The 19,075-nt window shown below is 40.7% G+C and overlaps 1 protein-coding gene across 1 annotated transcript in view; it reads left to right on the top strand.

Annotated features, from left to right (window-relative positions):
* Positions 1-19,075, top strand: part of gldc (glycine dehydrogenase (decarboxylating)) — a 117,594-nt gene that overhangs the window by 71,927 nt on the left and 26,592 nt on the right. The window contains exons 15-18 of the mRNA XM_052019576.1: positions 652-794; positions 5,226-5,301; positions 14,594-14,719; positions 18,622-18,771. Coding sequence (XP_051875536.1) covers positions 652-794; positions 5,226-5,301; positions 14,594-14,719; positions 18,622-18,771 — 495 coding nt within the window. The remainder of the gene's footprint in view (positions 1-651; positions 795-5,225; positions 5,302-14,593; positions 14,720-18,621; positions 18,772-19,075) is intronic.

Raw genomic sequence — 19,075 nt, 5'->3', positions numbered from 1 at the left:
TTTAGATATTAAGGTTTAAGATTGAAGCAGCTGGTGGTAGGTGGCCACATTTAAATGTTGCCCTTAAAAGGAAAGAATACCTTGTTAGGATTTTCAGCAGTGGCAGCTCATCCATTGTGATCTGCTCTGTTATGTGGCATATCTGAAGTGTTCTCCTTGTTCATTGCAATCCTCCCAAATCATAGAAGCTCTAAGGTCATATGAAGCCCCTGCAGTAAAATATTGACTATAAGTTTGTATGTTTGCTTCACTCAATCCAATAGGCAAAGATTGCGCCACCTAAGTAACTGTGAATTTGATTTTGCATTGAGTTGTCCCCTTGGTCTCTAGGGAAGGTTCACCATTAATCAGACAGAAGTGTGATTTCACCATAATATGAACAACCCGCCTAGTTTCCAACAACTGAATTCAGAGCTTCACACTGATCACAACCTCCATTGTAGGTCTTGCTAATATGCATGAAGTTTATACAGAACAAAGAATTTTTAATCTGCATTGTTAGTTGATGCAGCTATAAAATTAAATGGCTAAAACTGCCATGAGTCCTGTATGTCAATCATTAGATTGCAGTTTGAAGTTAAGTAAATGTGAATAAGATGCATGTTTTTATAATGGATGTTGTGCTTGTTCCTTCTCTTGGTCCCAATGCAGCCTATCACGTGGCCAGAATTTGGAAATGTCCATCCTTTTGTCCCTCTGGATCAGGCTCAAGGCTACCAGCAGTTATTCCGTGAACTGGAACGGGACTTGTGTGAAATAACAGGATATGACAAAATATCTTTCCAACCAAATAGGTAGGCCTTCAACTCCATAACATATCCTTTTTTTCTTGAATGTGTATCGTCATTGCTGTAACACCCAGTAAAATAGTCACATAATTAATATAATCATTCCCTTTTAATATCTGTTCTTCCACTTGAATCCTGGTATCATGCTTACCAGGAACTTCTCTGCTGCATCACGTTATAGAAATGATGCACTGGATCCTGGTTGATTATATTATCAGGCAGTGTAGCCAATTTATATTCAAAATCAAAGTCAAGTTTATTTTCATATCCACAAGTCCATGTATGCACAGATGCAATGAAAAATTTACTTGCAGCAGCATCACACACACATAGCATCAGAGATACAACATTCACAAGAAAAATATAAATTAAACAAAAATTATACAAGAAAGAGCTCAATTAGAACAAAAAAAACAAAGTCCATTGTAGTGCAGTTTTTCGACCAGGCGCCTGGAACACTGTGTGTGTGTGTGTGTGTGTGTGTGCGTGCGTGCGTGCGTGCGTGCATGTACACCTGCACACATCTGAGAGACAGGCAATGTTAATGTGTGTGGGAGCAAGCAGGGCACCCCCAGGCTTTCAAACCCAGCCAAAAAGCCTGGTGGTGATATAGGACTTGTAGATTGACATTTTGTCAAAATTGAAATTTCATTAGGGCTTCAGAAAAGGCAAGAGAAATTTGTTCTGATGATGCAATGGGTTTTGTGTTTTCTACCCTGATGGTACTGGCTCAAGACTGCTCAAAGTGCAGGCTTGTCTCAGTATTGCTACTGTATACCTTGGCAATCATGTCCAAATGTGATTGAAGACAGCTGTCTTCAGCTGGTTATTTTGTTGCAGGAGACCTTATCTTCTGGTCTCTCCAAGTTGATCTAACAAATGTTCTTGCGCTAAGCATGTAATAAAATGATACTGATCTCTGCATTAAACCACACTTTGGACTGCTATTATTTACAACAGATCTGCTCTCCAAGGAACTGATTGACTTTGTTTAATTGGAAAAGAACATGCTGATTTAGCACAATGCCACCACAGTGTGTGTTACTAAGATAACATGGACTTGATAAGGAGTTTGAGTTGTTCATTTTCTTGTGGCTAGGCGCCAAACAGAGTGAACTTTGGAATTGATTATTCTTCTGACTAGAAACTCAGAAAGAAATGGTTCAGCTGTTCCCATCTTAGCTAACCTCAAGTTAGTTTTTCTTGATATGTTTTCAACAGTTATCTGAACTATGTTTTAAAATTTAGTTAGATGTATTTTTGATGTTATACCAAAATTGTTGGACGATGAGTTGATAATCGCTTCTCAAATGTCTCTTTCTCGATTGAAAGAGACATTTTCTGTGGTCCAGAGTAATCGAGTTGAAGCTCTAGAGAGTGTGAGTGTGGAAAGATGCACTACAGAGCTCCACCTGCTGTGGTGATGCCAACCAAATCTTTCCATTCAGTGTAAGAACACTCCAGCTCATTACTTTTCTGGAAGAAATTGGAGTCAATTTCTTCCTTTGCTCAACAAACTGTGCTAGAGCTGCAGGTTCATGACTGTGGAATGTTCCTCTCACTCAGTTGAATGCCTTGCCAACAGTTGCAGTTTGGGCTCATCATACGTTGCCAGACAGCAGCCAGGGTGTATGAAACAAATACAGGAAAGAGACACCTTCAAGAGATGAAAGAAAAATTAGCACTTGTAGTATATTCATTCAAAATAGGAACTTCCTTTCAATGGGAGAGCCTGATGTAAATGCTGATCCATGTTCTACTGATATTCGCACTGGTTCATCAGCACCCTCACACCCTCCCCCTTATCCTGTCTGTGAATAAAATGGTAACTGAGCATTTTTAACTGTTAATGGCCATCTACACTTGTGAGGTGGGTACAGACAGCAGTGGCTCACAATTATTGCTGAAGTGCTCTCTGCATAGAGTATTGAACCTTTTTATTATCTAATCTGACTACCTATTTGAGTCCACATGTAAACAAATAGAGTATCTCCTTTGCAATGTAGTGGTTTTAATGTGGCTGAATACATATTTGTATGGCTTATCTTTACTGAGCTACACTAGATATTTTGGGTAATATAATGTACTGTGAACATATGCTTCAAGCATGTGCGTTGAATTTAATTTTTGGTGTATGTCAAGATCTTGCTCCAATGACAACAGACTGATTTAAGATCACAAGATCACAAGATAAGGGAGCAGAAGCAGGCCATTCGGCCCATCGAGTCTGCTCCAAGGAAAAGGGAAAAAGAAATGGGGTGGGAAAAAAAGAGAGAAAAAAAAACTATTCTAATCCCATTTGCCAGCCTTATCCCCATATCCCTTGATACCCTGACTATTTAGATATCTGTCTATCTCCTCCTTGAATACCCCCACTGATCTGGCCTCCACTGCTGTGCGTGGCAAGGAATTCCACAATTTCACCACCCTCTGGGTAAAGAAACTTCTCCTCATCTCTGTCTTCAAACTGTACCCTCTAATTCTAAGATTGTGCCCTCTGGTCCTGGACACGCCCACCAAGGGAAACAGCCTAGCCACATCTACTCTATCCTTACCTGTTAACATTTTAAATGTCGCTACGAGGTCCCCTCTCATCCTTCTGTACTCCAGCGAGTACAGTCCAAGAGCCGACAAACGCTCATCATACTTAAGCCCTTTCATTCCTGGAATCATTCTCGTAAATCTCCTCTGAACCCTCTCCAACGTCAGCACATCCTTCCTAAGATGCGGGGCCCAAAACTGCGCACAGTATTCCAAATGAGGCCTCACTAGCGCCCCGTAGAGCCTCATCAACACTTCCTTACTTTTATACACTATACCTCTCGAGATGAATGCCAACATAGCTATTCGCTTTCTTAACCACCGATCCAACCTGGTGGTTAACTTTTAAGGTATCTTGTATGAGTACCCCCAAGTCCCTTTGTACTACCGCACTATCAATCTTCTCTCCTTCTAGATAATAATCTACCCGCTTATTTCTACTTCCAAAGTGTACAACTGCACATTTCTCAACATTGAATCTCATCTGCCATTTCCTTGCCCATTCTCCTAAACTGTCTAGGTCCCTCTGCATTCTTTCTATTTCCTCTATGCTCCCTACTCCTCCACTTATCTTGGTGTCATCCGCAAACTTAGCCACACAACCATTTATTCCATCATCCAAATCATTGATGTACAAGGTAAAAAGGAGAGGCCCCAACACCGACCCCTGCGGCACACCACTAGTAATCGGTAACCAACCAGAACGAGATCCTTTTATTTCCACCCTTTGCTTCCTGCCAACCAGCCAATTCTCCACCCATTTTGCTACCCTGCCCATAATTCCATGACCTCTCATCTTATTAATCAGTCTCTTGTGAGGCACCTTATCGAAGGCCTTTTGAAAGTCTAAATACACAACGTCTACCGCCTCTCCCTTATCCACCCTACCTGTGATTTCTTCAAAAAACTCCAATAGGTTGGTCAGACAGGACCTCCCCTTCACAAAACCATGTTGACTAGGTCCTATCTTGCCTTGCGCCTCTAGGTATTCGGTAACCTCCTCCTTGAGGATAGACTCCAATAATTTTCCCACCACTGACATCAGACTAATAGGTCTGTAATTGCCTTTGTGCTGCCTCCCACCTTTCTTATACAACGGAACTACATTCGCTACCTTCCAGTCCTCCGGAACCATGCCAGAATCTAAGAGAAATTGTGCTGATAAACTGTTGAAAATAGTGATGATAATGACAAATAAGATGTTGATACAACACAAAGAAAAACTATTCTTTGTAATTCACAACTACAGAACATAGAACACTACAGCACAGTACAGGCCCTTTGACCCACGATGTTGTGCCAACATTTTATCCTGCTCTAAGATCTAACTAACCCTTCTCTACCACATAGCCCCCTATTTTTCTATCATTCATCTGTCTCTTAAGTGCCCCTAATGTATCTGCCCCCACGACCTCTGCCAGCAGTGCATTCCACGCACCCACCACTCTGTGTCAAAAAAACTTACCCCTGACATGCCCCTTATCTTCCTCCAATCACCTTAAAATTATGTCCCCTCGTGTTAGCCATTGTCGCACTGGGAAAAAGTCTCTGACTGTCCACTCGATCTATGCCTCTTATCATCTTGTACACTTCTATCAAGTCACCTCTCATCCTCCTTCTCTCCAAAGAGGAAAGCCCTAGCTCACTCAACATGCTCTCCAATCCAGGCAACATCCACTGTTGATATGGAGAAGTGTATAGTTAAAGGCATACAGTAACTAATCACACATTGTTGTGGTGTGACTCAGTATTATTATGATTTTGTGCTTTCCTCATGTACACAGTTTTCCGTACAGAATTACTGGATATGGACAATTTTTTTTGTTTATAAGAAAGCACCAGTACTTTGTCCTTGCATCTTTCTTATACACTTCTACTTTGTTTTCTGTTGCACAGTGGTGCCCAGGGTGAATATGCAGGACTGGCAGCAATCAAGGCTTACCTAAACTCAAAAGGAGAGCATCAGAGAACTGTAAGTAGCAACGTGAATAACTGCATTTTTTTTATTTGGAAATAGAGGAATTATACATGTGGAGTGTGCATATTCTGGTAAGAGACATTCAAAATCAGTCAGAAGCAGAATCTTGGGATTTCTTTCCACAAGCACATTCTCCCTCTCCCTCAGTTGTTGCTGCACTTGGTCTTGGTGCCTTCCTCATCCTAGTAGGTAACGTAGTACGCTGAGCGCTCTGGGGATGGGCAGAGAGCTGAGGACTTGTTTTTTTTATTTGATAATACTACAAAAAGATGCGTTCATACAGGCATAATGTGATAATAGGGCAGTCGTAACAAAGCTTGGTCAAAGATGCAGGTTTTAAGGAGCAACTCTAGAGAGAATCGATGGTTAAGGGAGGCAGGGTAGCCGAAGGCTCAGTTGTCAGTGGCAGAACAATTAAAAATAAACCAAAAATCAAGGAATGCAGATATCTGTAAAGTCCTGTAGAAAACAAGGAACTTTTAGAAATAGGAGTGAGAGTGTCATGGAGCAATTTCAAAACATGTTTAAGAAGTACGAAATGAATGCCTTGATCACGTGGGAGAATATATAGGTCAATAGGCACAGAGGTGAATAGTCACTGGCGCAGTTTAAAATAAATCTCAAGCTTTGCTTTGCAGTAAGTACCAATGATATCTGTGTTGAAATTACATGTGCTACACTATATCTTCTGACACCAGTAGTGGATATGCTTTGACTCTCATTATCAGTTAACTACTAATTTAAATTGCTGATGCTCATTCCTTGCCCAAGGCTGCTTGCTCTTTCCTACTGTGAATGCTGGATCTCTTCTCAAACTTGACTTCCAAATTTCTGGACTGTTTGGAGATTAAGATGATGTTTTTATACTTGACACCATGGAAGACTCAGCAGCTATTTCTGATCCACTGCTCATTTGCTTAGATTTTAAAGTAACTTGTGATAAGCTTTTAGTTCACTCCTAACCAGTGCTTTGCATATGGCTGGTGAACTGGTTCTGCTATGCCCTGCTTCTGCTATGCCCTGCTTCCTGACTGGGATTTCACACTCCTGGCTTGGTCCAAAGTATATTTCTGTGCCACATTTAAGCCTTAAAAAAAACCACTGACCTGCCCCCAACCCAAACTCTACCATCTTCTGCTCACACCTCATTCAATGCACCTCTTGGGTCGTCATTCTCAGAGGAGAACCTCTCTTTGGAATGCTGTGATGTTCTACTCTTGAAATGGCTTCTCATCCACTAGCCACATTGATGTCTGATTTTGGGCAACAGTTCATCAGTAATAAAAACAAAAGATGTTGGAAATACTCAGCAGCTGAATCTGTAGAAAAGAAAAAGATTTAAAGTTCATTAATAATCTTCAAGCTACATACTTCAATTTTATCCTATCAAGTCATCATTGACTTTAACTCTGTACTTCTGTTTTTATCTCCTCGCATCCCAATTATCAGGGTCCAAATAATTTCAGCGAAACCAGGCCTGACGTAAGTTGAGAGTTTCCATCAGATTGACTTGCACATTTTGCCCCATTTTTTGTTTTTTATCCCTTTCTAGATCACTGTCATCATGCTTGCTTCACTTCTCCTCTCTTGAATTCTCTGCCCTCCTAATCCCTATCCCAAACTTTCACTCCATGACCTTCCTACCCTCCTCCTGCCACCCAAGGCTCCATGATGTATGTCCTCACTCTGCTCTAACTTTGGAAGAACCATTGTTTGTGCCACCTGCTGTGTATTTCTATGGGTTACAGTAGCTGCTTTTGAGTCACCAGAAGATATACCAGACTGATTCCTGGGATGTGCGGGTTGTCATTTTACATATTCTACTCTTTACAGCCAGTATCTTTTACCCACGGTTGAAATGTCTAATACAAGAGGGCATGCATTTTAGGTGAGAGGGGGTAAGTTCAAAGGAGATGTGCAGGGCAAGTTTTTATTTACACAGAGTGTGGTGGGTGCCTGGAATGCACTGCCTGGGGTGGTAGTAGAGGCAAATACAATAGGGGCATTCAAGAGGCTCTTAGAGAGGCACATGAATGTGAGGGAAATGGTAGGATATGGACATTATGGAGTCAGATGGGATTAATTTGGTTGGGCATTTGATTACTAATTTAATTAGTTTGGCACCATATTGTGGACCAAAGGACTGTTCCTGTGCTGTACTGTTCTATGCTCTATATAGCTAAAGACATCAGAGCTGTATTCTTTCGCGTTTAGAAGAATGAAGATGAATTTATTGAAAAATATAAGATCCCACGGGGCAAAACAGGGTAGAGTTTGAGATGTTTCCACTTGTAGGAGAGTCTCAAATGAGGGGACATATTTACAAGACGGAGGGTAGTTATTTAAACCTGAGGTATGTAGGAATTTCTTCTCATAGAGGGTGGTGAATCTCTGGAATTCTCTACGCCAGAGGGTTGTGGAGACTAGATCGTTGGAGGTAGATAGACTTTTGAAAAATTTGGGAATTCAGGGCTATGGCACAGAAGAGGAGCTGAGAACTGGGACAGATCAACCATGATCATATTGAACGGCGGGGCAGGTTTGAGGGGCCTGGTGACATACTCCTGCTCCTATTTTCATGTCTATTTTTGGGTGATGTTACAACAGAAGCGCAGAACTACTCCCACAGAAATTCTTCCCCACCCTTCCTTTTCCATGAGGAAACTGCCTTAAGAGATTTAGCAGAATTATTTCAAAGACCAATTTTCAGCAAAGATTAGCCATGCTGATCTTCCAGCTGCATTTTTTTTAATCTATGAAGTTTGATCACAATATGCAAGGTTGTCTTCCAGAAAAATGCATCAGCTCTTGTTAAAGGACTGCTTCCCTCTGGTGGTCTGCTAGGGTTTTGATTCTGCACTGCATCCAGAGTAAATGGGTAAACAAAATAGGACTGGAACTGGAACTATGGAAGCATTTGTACATCTATGAATAGATAGGAGGCATTGGCAAGTGATTAAAGTTATAGTCATGCCCTGGAATAAATGTAGAAACTTATTTGGGACAACTTGTTTACCACGGTAAATCTGAATTGTAACCCATAACAGAAGGAAAAGATACAGATCTTTTGCAGACACAAGCTGTCAGCTTTTGACCTGATTTTCCAGATAGTAAGTTTGTTGATTTGATTTAACATTGACGGAAGGATACAATTATTGCATTAAAAAACATGAAATTATTCCTTCCATTTTGGGCCTCTTAAGTAAATTTATGGACTATGATGTTCTACAGAATGAGTATAGGAAGTTGGGTTAGAAATTAAGAAGCAGAACCTCAAGGTAGTGATCTCTGGATTACTCCCGGTGTCACATGCTAGCGAGGTCTGAAATAGAAAGACAGACCAGTTGAATTCGTGGCTGAGGAACTGGCGCAGGGGGCAGGGATTCAGGTCCTTGGACCATTGGGATTTCTTCTGGGGTAGAGGCAACCTTTACAAGAGGGATGTGTTGCACTTGAACCACAAGAGGACCAATATCCTTGCAAGGAAATTTGCTAATACTACACGGGAGGATTTAAACTGGATTGGCAGGGGAGTGGGACTCTGACCAGGAGCAAGTTGTGGAATAAAGCAGTGGACAATGAGAACAAGTTTAGTAATCAGGATAACCAGGGGCACAGTAAAGGCAGGGAAAGGAATACCCAGTTAAACTGCATTTATTTCTATGCACGAGGTTTAACAGGTAAGGTGGACGAACTCAGAGTGCAGATTGGCTCTGAATACTGGGATGTTATAGCCATAACAGAAACATGGCTGAGAGAAGGGCAGGACAGGCAGCTCAATATTCCAGGATACAGATGCTACAGAGGTACAGGTAAGTGAGGAGAGGGATGTTGCCTTTTTGATAAGGGAGGACGTAACAGCAGTATTTTGAGATGACGTTCTTGGGCGATCATCCAGTGAGGTCATATATGCAGATCTTAAAAACAAGAAAGGGAGGATCACTCTAGTGGGACATTATTATAGACCGCTTTCCCTCTCCCCCCCCCCCCCCCCCCCCCCTCCCAATAGTCAGCGGGAACTTGAGGAGCAGGTGTGTAGAGAACTTGCTCATAGTTGCAAGAATAATAGGGTTGTATTAGTGGGAGGTTTTAATTTCCCCGGTATTAGGCAAGATCTAGCAGAGGTCAATTAGATGAGCTTGTTTAAAGGGAAAGGAATGAATGGCAAATGGGAGGCTTTTAAGAGTGTAATATCAAGAGTCCAGGACCAGAATGTTCCTGTTAGGGTGAAGGGTAAACTTGGCAAGTTTAGGGAACCTTGGCAACTGAGAAATATTGAGGCTCTGATCAAGAAAAAGCATACATTGGGTTTATGAGGTCAGGGGCATGTGAATCCCTTGATGCCTATAAAAAGATTAAGAATACTCTTAAAAGGGAAATCAGGAGAGCAAAGAGAGGGTATAACATGGATCTGGCAGGTAAGGTTAAGGAAAATTACAAGAGGTTCTATAGCTGTATTAAGAGTAAAAGAGTGGCCAATGAGAGAGTAGATTCCCTTAGAGATTAGCAGGGCCACCTTTGTCTTGAGCTGCAGGTGATGGGTGGAATTTTTAATTAATATTTCTCCTTGGTGTTTACTTAGGAGAAAATCATGGTTGCTCAAGAGATAAGGGAAACTAGTGGAGTTGTTTAAGAAAGCTAGCAAGGACAAATCAGGGAACTACAGGCCGGTCAGCCTGATGTCAGTAGTGGGGAAGTTACTGGAGGGAATTCTGAGGGGCAGGATCTATCAGCATTTGGATAGACAGAGTCTGATGAGGAGAAGTCAGCATGGATTTGTGCATGGAAAGTCGTCTTTGACAAACCTTTTAGAGTTTTTTTTGAATAGGTAACCAAAAAGTGAGATGAAGGTAAGGCAGTGGATGTTGTCTATTTGAACTTTAGCAAAGCCTTCGACAAGGTCCCGCTGGTCTGGAAGGTTAAGTCTAGTGGAATTCAGGGACAGCTAGTTAAATGGATTCAAAATTGGCTTGGAGGTGGGAAGCAGAGGGTGGTGGTTGAAGGTTATTTCTCGGAATGGAGGCCGGTAACTAGTGGTGTGCCGCAGGGGTCAGTGTTGGTTAGTGTTGCTATTCGTTAATTATATAAATGATTTAGAGGCGAATGTACAAGGCTCAATCAGTAAGTTTGCAGATGGCACGAAATTGGGAGATGTTGTTGATAGTGAAGAAGGTTATCGTAGATTACAGGGGGATCTTGATCAGTTAGGGAAGTGGGCTGAGGAGTGGCAAATGGATTTCAATACAATTAAGTGTGGGTAATGCATTTTGGAAAGTCAATCAGATGTAGGACTTCCACTATGAATGGTAGGGCACTAGGGAGTGTAATGGAACAGAGGGACCTAGGAGTACAAGTGCATAGTTCATTGAAAGTGACATCACAGGTAGACAGGATGGTGAAAAAGGCATTTAGTACACTGGCCTTCAGTCAGGGCATTATTTATAGGAGTTGGGACATTATGTTATATTTGTATAAGTTGTTGGTGAGGCCCCACTTGGAGTACTGTGTATAGTTTTGGTCACCCTGTTATAGGAAAGATGTGGTTAAATTAGAAAGAGTGCAGAAAAGATTTACAAGGATACTGCCAGGACTAGAAGGCCTGAGTTATAGGGAGAGGTTGGCCAGGCTAGGTTTTTATTCCTTGGAGCACAGGAGAATGAGGAGTGATCTTATAGAGGTTTATAAAATCATGAGGGGTATAGATAAGGTGGATGGTAGCAGTCTTTTCCACAGGGTAGGGGAGTCCAAAACTAGAGGACATAGATATAGGGTGAGAGGGGAAAGATTTAAAAAGGACTTGAGAGGCAACGTTTTCATGCAGAGGGTAGTGAGTATATGGAACGAGCTGCCAGAGGAAGTGGTTGAGGCAGGTACAAAGGTATCATTTAAGAAACACTTGGATAGGTACATGCAGGGGCGGGGCTTAGAGGGATATGGGCCGAATGCAGGAAATTGGGACGAGGTGAATGGACACCACAGTCAGCATGAACTCATTGGGCCAAAGGGCCTGTATCTGTGCTGTATTACTCTATGACTTTTGAATTCTATTGATGACCGTTTTTAATTCTCATAGTTCTTAGGACATGGGATCTTCCATGGTTTAAATCTCAAATTATGGCATTCAAACCAATTTTCTTATAAAGGTTCATTGATTTATTTTGGAGCAGTGAAACTTCTCTGATTTTTTTATTTTTGCACCTAGTTACATTTATTGACACAGACGCGATAAGCAGCTGTTGTCTCTCTCTACCAGAACGTTTTTTTTTAGTCACACCATCCAACGTTGCAGCAAATTCCATTGTTTAAGCACATGTTCTGTAGAACAGGCATTGAGGTTTGATCCCGACCTCCGGTGCTGTGTGGAACTTGCACATTCTCCCTGTGACCGTGTGGGTTTCCCCCTGTTGCTCAGGTTTCCTCCCACATCCCAAAGGCATGCAGATTGGCCGGTTCATTGATTCCTGTAAATTGCTCTGCATGTAGGTGAACTGTCGGAGAATCAGAGTGGGAGGCGGTAATAGGCATGTGAGAGAGGATAGATTACAGGGTAGTAAGTGGGAGAATTAGAATGTTCTGTGAACCAGAATAGATTGTGGTCTATAAGTAATTGGAGGACCACAGGAAGGTGAATGTACCTGGACCTGTAACAACCTTCCATAAGCCAAGCCTGTCACAAGAACACAAGAAAATAGCAGGGAGTAGGCCACTCAGCCCCTCAAGCCTGCCCCACCATTCACTGTGATTATGGCTGATCTATACTGGCCTCAACTCCTGTGCCAGTTCCCATAACCCTCAATTCTTCGATCTTTCAAATATTTATCTATCCCCACCTTAAATATATCTAATGGCCTGGCCTTCACCAACCTCGGCAGCAGAGAATTTCAGAGATTCACAACCCTCTAAGGGAATAAATTTCTACTCACCTCTGTTTCAAGTAACCGGACCCTTAACTTGTAACTATGTCCCCTTGTTCAAGACTCCCACAAGTGAAAACATCTTAACATGTGCCCAGTCAAGCCACCTTAGGATCTTGTACGTTTGATTAAGATCACCCCTCATTCTTCTAAACTCTTGACAGGACAACCCTCTCATCCCAGGAATTACCCTGGTGAATGTCCTTTGGACTGCCTCCAATGCTACTATATCCTTTTTTTAGGTAAGGAAACCAAAACTGCTCAGATCCTGTCATTGAAGCATAGGCCTTTCTCAGTGGAGCTATATGATGTGGCCTTTTCCAAGTTGAATGGTTTTGAAGTTGTGTTTCACCTAATACAATTAGATAAATTACTTTGGAATGCAGTAAGTTGAAAATCTATGTACACAGGCACACCTAAGTATGATCATGATTGTCAGTTTCCTCCATGTTGGGTTTTCTTTAACTCTTTTGGTTTGGTGTTGCAAGTTCTCCTCAACCTTGTGACTTCACCAGTACAGGCCCAGATATTGAAATATGAGCCCCTTTAGCTCTTCCAAGAACCTTCATTCCCTGAACAGCCACTTTTTAAAAGTCTGATACTTTTTCAATTCCAGGTGAGCTGCAATTTCTACAGTTCTTTTTGCTCTCTTTTCCCCTGCTTCTTCCCCAGCCTTCAGTATCGCTGCCACCCACCTCATACACAACTCTAAATTCATGAATAATCATGTAACTTTGTTGAACATACCTGCAGTCTGCTTACTAAGTAATAGGTTCTAGCCTTGTAACAGTGGGTGGCTAAAGAACCCTAAATGTAATCCAGATTACAAAATCAACCCAATAGATACTATAACCAAAGTGTGCTCTTTTATGTTTTTTTGAAGGATAGTATTAAAGAAGTGTGCAGAATGTCAGTCTACAAATGGAATATTATTAACCTTTTTCTGAGCTGGTTAAATCCAAGCAATGGTTTTGTTGGACTAAATTGTTAGGGACCATTCCTATTATGAATCAATTTCCTCCTCTCTAACATTCAAAAACTTTCATCATTTTCTTATATAAAAATAGAAAATGCTAGAGAACTCAACCAGTTAGATAGCATGTGTGGAAAGAGAAAGAGTTACCGTATCAGGCACTGACCTTTCACTGGAACTGAGGAAGAGAAACAAGTTAGTCTAGGTAGCAGAGAATGTTGGGGAAGGAGAGGTTGGGACAAAGGAGTGTCTGATAGGGTGAAGTGATGCAGTAGTTACGATAAAATTAAGTTGCTTTGCCTGTGTGATGTGTTGTACATTTTGTATTGTCTGTGCAATGTTGTATAGTGTGATTAAACAGAGATAGAGGGATGGCAAGCAAATAAGGCCAGCTTTCATACAAACAGGAAGAAAGAGAGAGCTATCTGCATTTGGAGAATTCGATATTGAGTCCTGCAGGCTGTAATGTGCCCAGACGGGAAATGAGGCACTGCTCTGCGAGCTTGTGTTGCATCTTGCTGTTACAGTGCAGCTGGCCACAAATGGAGAGGTCAGAGTGGGATGGTGAATTAAAATGACAGGCAACCGGGAGCTCAGGGTCACAACTGTGGACTGAACACAGGTGCATCGCAGGGTGCTCACTTAAGTTTGATATTTAATGTGTAAATACTCAAAAACTTGCCTTTCAGGATTTTATTCTCTACATACTACATGATGCCTTAACAGAGGAATAAATCCCTCACAAATGGACTGTATTACCCAAATGCTGATGGCTCAGAGGTCTGTTTGCGTAACTTGGTTTTCTTCAGGCACCCATTTTGATTATATCGTCAGTTACCACTATACAACTGTCACACTAAATTATAGGTCATCCAAATTAATCTGGCAAGATACTGTTAATATTCTTCATTGCCGATAGGCTAATTAATCTTGGGTGCTGTTAGACTAATTCCAGATTGAACCAGTAACTGAGGTATTTCTGAATCGAGGTTAATGTTCAAAGAATGGATTGTGGAGCAAGGTTTGAGTTTGAATGGTATTTCTTTCATTCACACATTGTTAACTTTTATTTATTCCGACATTGGAATAAAGACGTTGAGGATTTTCTCTTCGTCTATTGTTAACTTACTAAGTTAATTTGGTGAAATTCTAAAATGTTATGGTTTAATTGAGGCTCATGTACCAAGCCAGCTTCTTCTGACTTCTGGAGTGTTTGTTGCCCTTTTACACAATTATTACACATTCATGTTTAGACTGCATACACACAATCCAGTTATCACTGGCAATGATCCAACGTAGGGAATATCAGTTTTTTCCCCAAATTTGACAAAAAAAGTTTTGAGTAGACAATTACCTTTGGACACTGACCATTTAACTCTTTCTTTCCTCCTCTATCCAGGTCTGCCTTATTCCCAAATCAGCTCATGGCACTAATCCCGCTAGTGCACAGATGGCAGGGATGAAAATCCAGCCAGTTGAGGTGGACAAAAATGGAAACATAGATGTTGCACATTTAAAGGCAATGGTACGTGAAATAATGCCATACCCGCAGAATAAGCGTGGTGGCATCTGTATTGAACTTTGTGGAAACCATTAGTACTATCCTTCATTGAAAAGCAAAAAATATTGCAGATGCTGGGAATCTGAAATAAAGACTGAAAATGCTAGATATACTCAGCCAGTCAGGTAGCTGCTGTGAAGAGGGAAACAGTTAATGTTTCAGGTTGATGACCGTCAGAACTGTTATTCAGACTGTTATAACACTTTTTTAATGTTTCATTCTTGATGTTCCCAGTGTTTGTTATTTTCCCTAATCGTTTGTTCTACATTTGGGATCTTCTGAGGTCCACTCCACCACCATCTATCTCATTCATTACTAGATTTTTTTAAAAATCACTGAATTAAGATTTCTGAAGTGCAGGCTTTGCAAGAAGCTTTGTACCTGAGAATGTAGAAGTGGTGTGGATTTCTGTTGGATAGCTGTTAACTCCGATTGCAATCTGCAGATGGGGAAACGTCAGTGGATTGTACTTTGTCAGCAAGTTATCTAAGGCATCTAAACTTTTATCAACTATAAAGACAATAGTTTAATACACACAGACTGCTGCATTACAGGTCAGTTATACAATACAATAATCAATTTTATTCCTTCAGTAAAGGGTAAGTTAATGGCTCTATCAAAATGTACAAAATGGCTCACTTAGATTTGCACTGGTATTTTTACAAAATGTGCTGTTATTTTGCATTAATTGATATTACTGTCAATCCAAAATTATTTGCATGAATTGATATTTTCTCAATTTTTAAAGGCTTATTTATAACTACATCTCCTGTCATCACTATCACAGAGTTAGCAGCATGTCACAAGTGTAAGTGTACCAGCAAGTCTCCTTTCCGAAAGTAGCCACCACTCATAAATTACCCACACTGCTGTATCTGGTGTAAGCATTAATAAGTGTCAGAGACAGACATAGCCAAATTAAGTGGCTGCTGGCAAATTAAATCTCTTGGGCAGGTACAGATCACAATGAATTGGTAGAGAGCAGGGTTTAGCATAAAATCTGCTTTTAATAGGAATCTATTTTACAAATCTGCCCTTTAATATTCTTTTCAGCATGCAGAGGTAGCACTGTGATATCCCTGATATCTGTGGTGTGAATAGAAAAAGAGAAACATGACCTCAAGAAATGGTGTAGGGTTGTCTAGAAGTGAAACACTACCTGTAGTAAAGGTAAATAAATACTGCCAGTTCTGTTTTCTGACTGGACCTCCTTGACTTTTGATCTTGGACAGGCATAGCGTTCTCTAAAAAGCCATTGGTGGTATCTTAACTGAAGGAATAAAATTGTTATTGTATGACTGAGCTGCAATGCAGCAGTCTGTGTATATTACATTATTGTCTGATACTGATCACTGATAAAGTTTTAGATGGCTCAGTAACTTGCTGACAAAGTACAGTCCACTGATGTTTCCACAACAGCAGATTGCAACAGACAAAAGTTTGCCCTGCTGCTGTCAAACTTATTTTTTACATTAACAGTGTGTGTTTGCACGTAGATTTTGCACATTTGAGGCCCCAAAGTTACATTTCACTGAGCATCTCTAGAAACAAACCAAGTTTCATCTAAATGGAACAATATAAATTTAATCCAGAGGAACAATTGCATAAGATCATTGTACCCATCAATGCTTTATTTCAGTTTGCACCTGAATTGCCCCCTTGTGTTCATCAAAAGCAACTGTATCAAAACTGTATCAAAAGTATCTGTTTGCCTTCACCAGAATTTCCAGTATTGTCAAGGCTCAAACTGCGGGAAAATTGCAGTGTGTTGTCTAACTCAGCTCTCAACTTCTTTCCATTCTGTCATTCGTGCATGTTTATAGCTTGTCTGCTGAAAGTTCTGCTAATGAAGTGCCTGTACAGACAAAATGGGTTGTAATTACCCTGTGATTATATTGGAAACTTAATGCTCAGTGGTCTCTGCCATCGTATGTTTTTCTTTGCAATGCATCTTCATATTCCTCAAGGAGTGGACACCTGGGAAGGCTGGTATTTATTGATCACCCCTAATTGTCCTGGAACTGAGTGCCTTGTGATGTTTCCAAGAGCATTTAGGAGTTGACTGCATAACGAAGGCTCTGTAGTCACTTATTTGCCAATGGACATAGACTTAAGAGACATTAGTGAGCTAGATGGAATTTACAGCCCTTCCCAGTTACCAATGCTACTTTTTATTCCAGGTTATTAATTGTACTTGCAATCCTCAGTTGTCATAATGTGATTTGTATTTATATCTCAAGAACATTAGACCAGGTTTTATGATTGCATGTCCATTGACTTAACCAGTATGGAACCATACCACCATGTTACTATAAATGTGGTCACTGACAAAATGATGCTTCTCATTTCAAATGGTGAAATTTTCAAAGGGTTCATATGTACAGAATTACTAAAAAGCAGTGTACCTTTCTAATAAAGTGATCCCATGTCAGTACCTTTTGGCATTTAGAACAGCCCATTTGTAAGTAAAGCAACATTTTTATTTTTAAAATGTAAAGCATACGCTACTTTGTGATGTTGGTGGGGTGTTTTTTAATAGTTAATTTGGTAAATCTGACTGTCCAGCCAAATAAGACAATGATCGTATTTGCAATCATGAATGCAATCGTAAAAGATGGGAATGCACTGCTGTTTTAATAGAAGAAATAGATTTATGTTCAATGTATTTAAATGCTCTTTAAAAAAAAGCCTGTGCATTTTTTGCTTCTTCATTACAATGATTCTGCAGAATTTCTCCCAAAAGCAATTGGCTAATCCCAATTCATTGATCAACTCATTGGTCCTGGCCTGATGAGCGAGGAGATCGAATGATAGATGGCATGGAGGTATTGCTTGAACAACATCAATGAATTAATTGAGGTTTAACAATGTAGCAGTTTCATTTGACACTAGCCAATGATTTGTCAAGTTTATTGAAAGTTCTTCAGTATCTTGCCTTGGTGAGATTTTGAACTTAACCTCTGGAATGTTGGAACCAAACCATATGCATTATACTGTCGTGTCTGTTCTTGTGATGATGGAGCTGTGAGAATACTTCTCTGCAGGAACTGGGTGAAAATCAAAGGTTGCATATCCTACTCGCCAAGAGTCTAGTCCCTGTCCTCTTCCTTGCAGGACCTGGTTTGAACCCCTCAGGTTCCATAACATTAAATGGCCCTCATTAGATAAACATGTATCATCCTCCCAAACTGTCAGAAGCTTCTGACATGTTCAATCATATCATCCCTTTTAATATCTCTCCGTGGTACAGTTGGGTGGGACTGTCCTTTCTTTGTTCCATGTCCATCTTTTCAGTTGAAGTGGAAGAATCACCTTCAGTGACTTCCCTCCTTGCCTTTGAGTCCCCCAAAGACCTATCCTTGGCTCCCTCCTGTTTCTCATCTATGTACATACCTTCAACGACAATGTCCAAAAACCCTTCACTTTCCACAAAACTCAGTTCTACTTCAACACCACCTATCTCAACCCCACCACCTAATTCATCAAATTTCACACCAGAGCAGGTTTTTTTCCTGATTAAATTTTGAAAAAAACTTTTGATTTCTACCTCAAATTCCATTAAAAGTGTATAGATCTTGATCTTCAAAGTTCCATCCTCAACCTTCCTGGCTTTTGAGATCACTTCTTTCAAAAAAAACCTTTTGACCATTATCTCTCCGTGTGACTGGATTGCAATTCCATGAAACTCCCTGAAATGTGTTGGTACTCCAACACATAATACAAATGTGTCTCATTGAGTTTAGGACCTCGCTCACTTCCTCCAGAAATAACATTTGGGCTAAGTGGCTTTAAGTACATGAGAAAATAAATCTCATCAGGTTTTGCAGTGTAATGAAGAAGAGCTTTGTTTGTTCTTTCTGCTGAAGGTTGACAAGTACAAAGATAATCTGGCTGCCATAATGATCACCTATCCATCCACATACGGAGTGTTTGAGGAGAACATCAGTGATGTGTGTGGCCTGATCCATGATCATGGAGGACAGGTTTACCTAGATGGGGCAAACATGAATGCACAGGTGAGTCCTGTAAATTCTCTGTTTACAATGTCAGTGAATCAGGTGCACATTCTCATTTATGATGACCATCTGTACAAAACAGCAGGTGGTAGGAAACTAGTGTTTGGTGTTTAGGAGAGCATCTTCTTTGGTTTATAGAAGCAAAAAGAAGTTGCAAAGTTGGGAGGCTTATTATTTTCTGCCCCATTGCTCCCGATTACATATCAGGGGAGATTGTACTTCTCTTGTCTGAATGTGTATGGATGGAAAATATGGGTTTTAAGGATTTGAGATTTTCAACAATGGAAGCACAGAACTGGAAAAC

Source organism: Pristis pectinata, chromosome 7 (assembly GCF_009764475.1).
Source record: "Pristis pectinata isolate sPriPec2 chromosome 7, sPriPec2.1.pri, whole genome shotgun sequence".
Classification (NCBI taxonomy): Eukaryota; Metazoa; Chordata; class Chondrichthyes; order Rhinopristiformes; family Pristidae; genus Pristis; species Pristis pectinata.
This window is presented reverse-complemented; position numbering and strand designations above follow the sequence as displayed.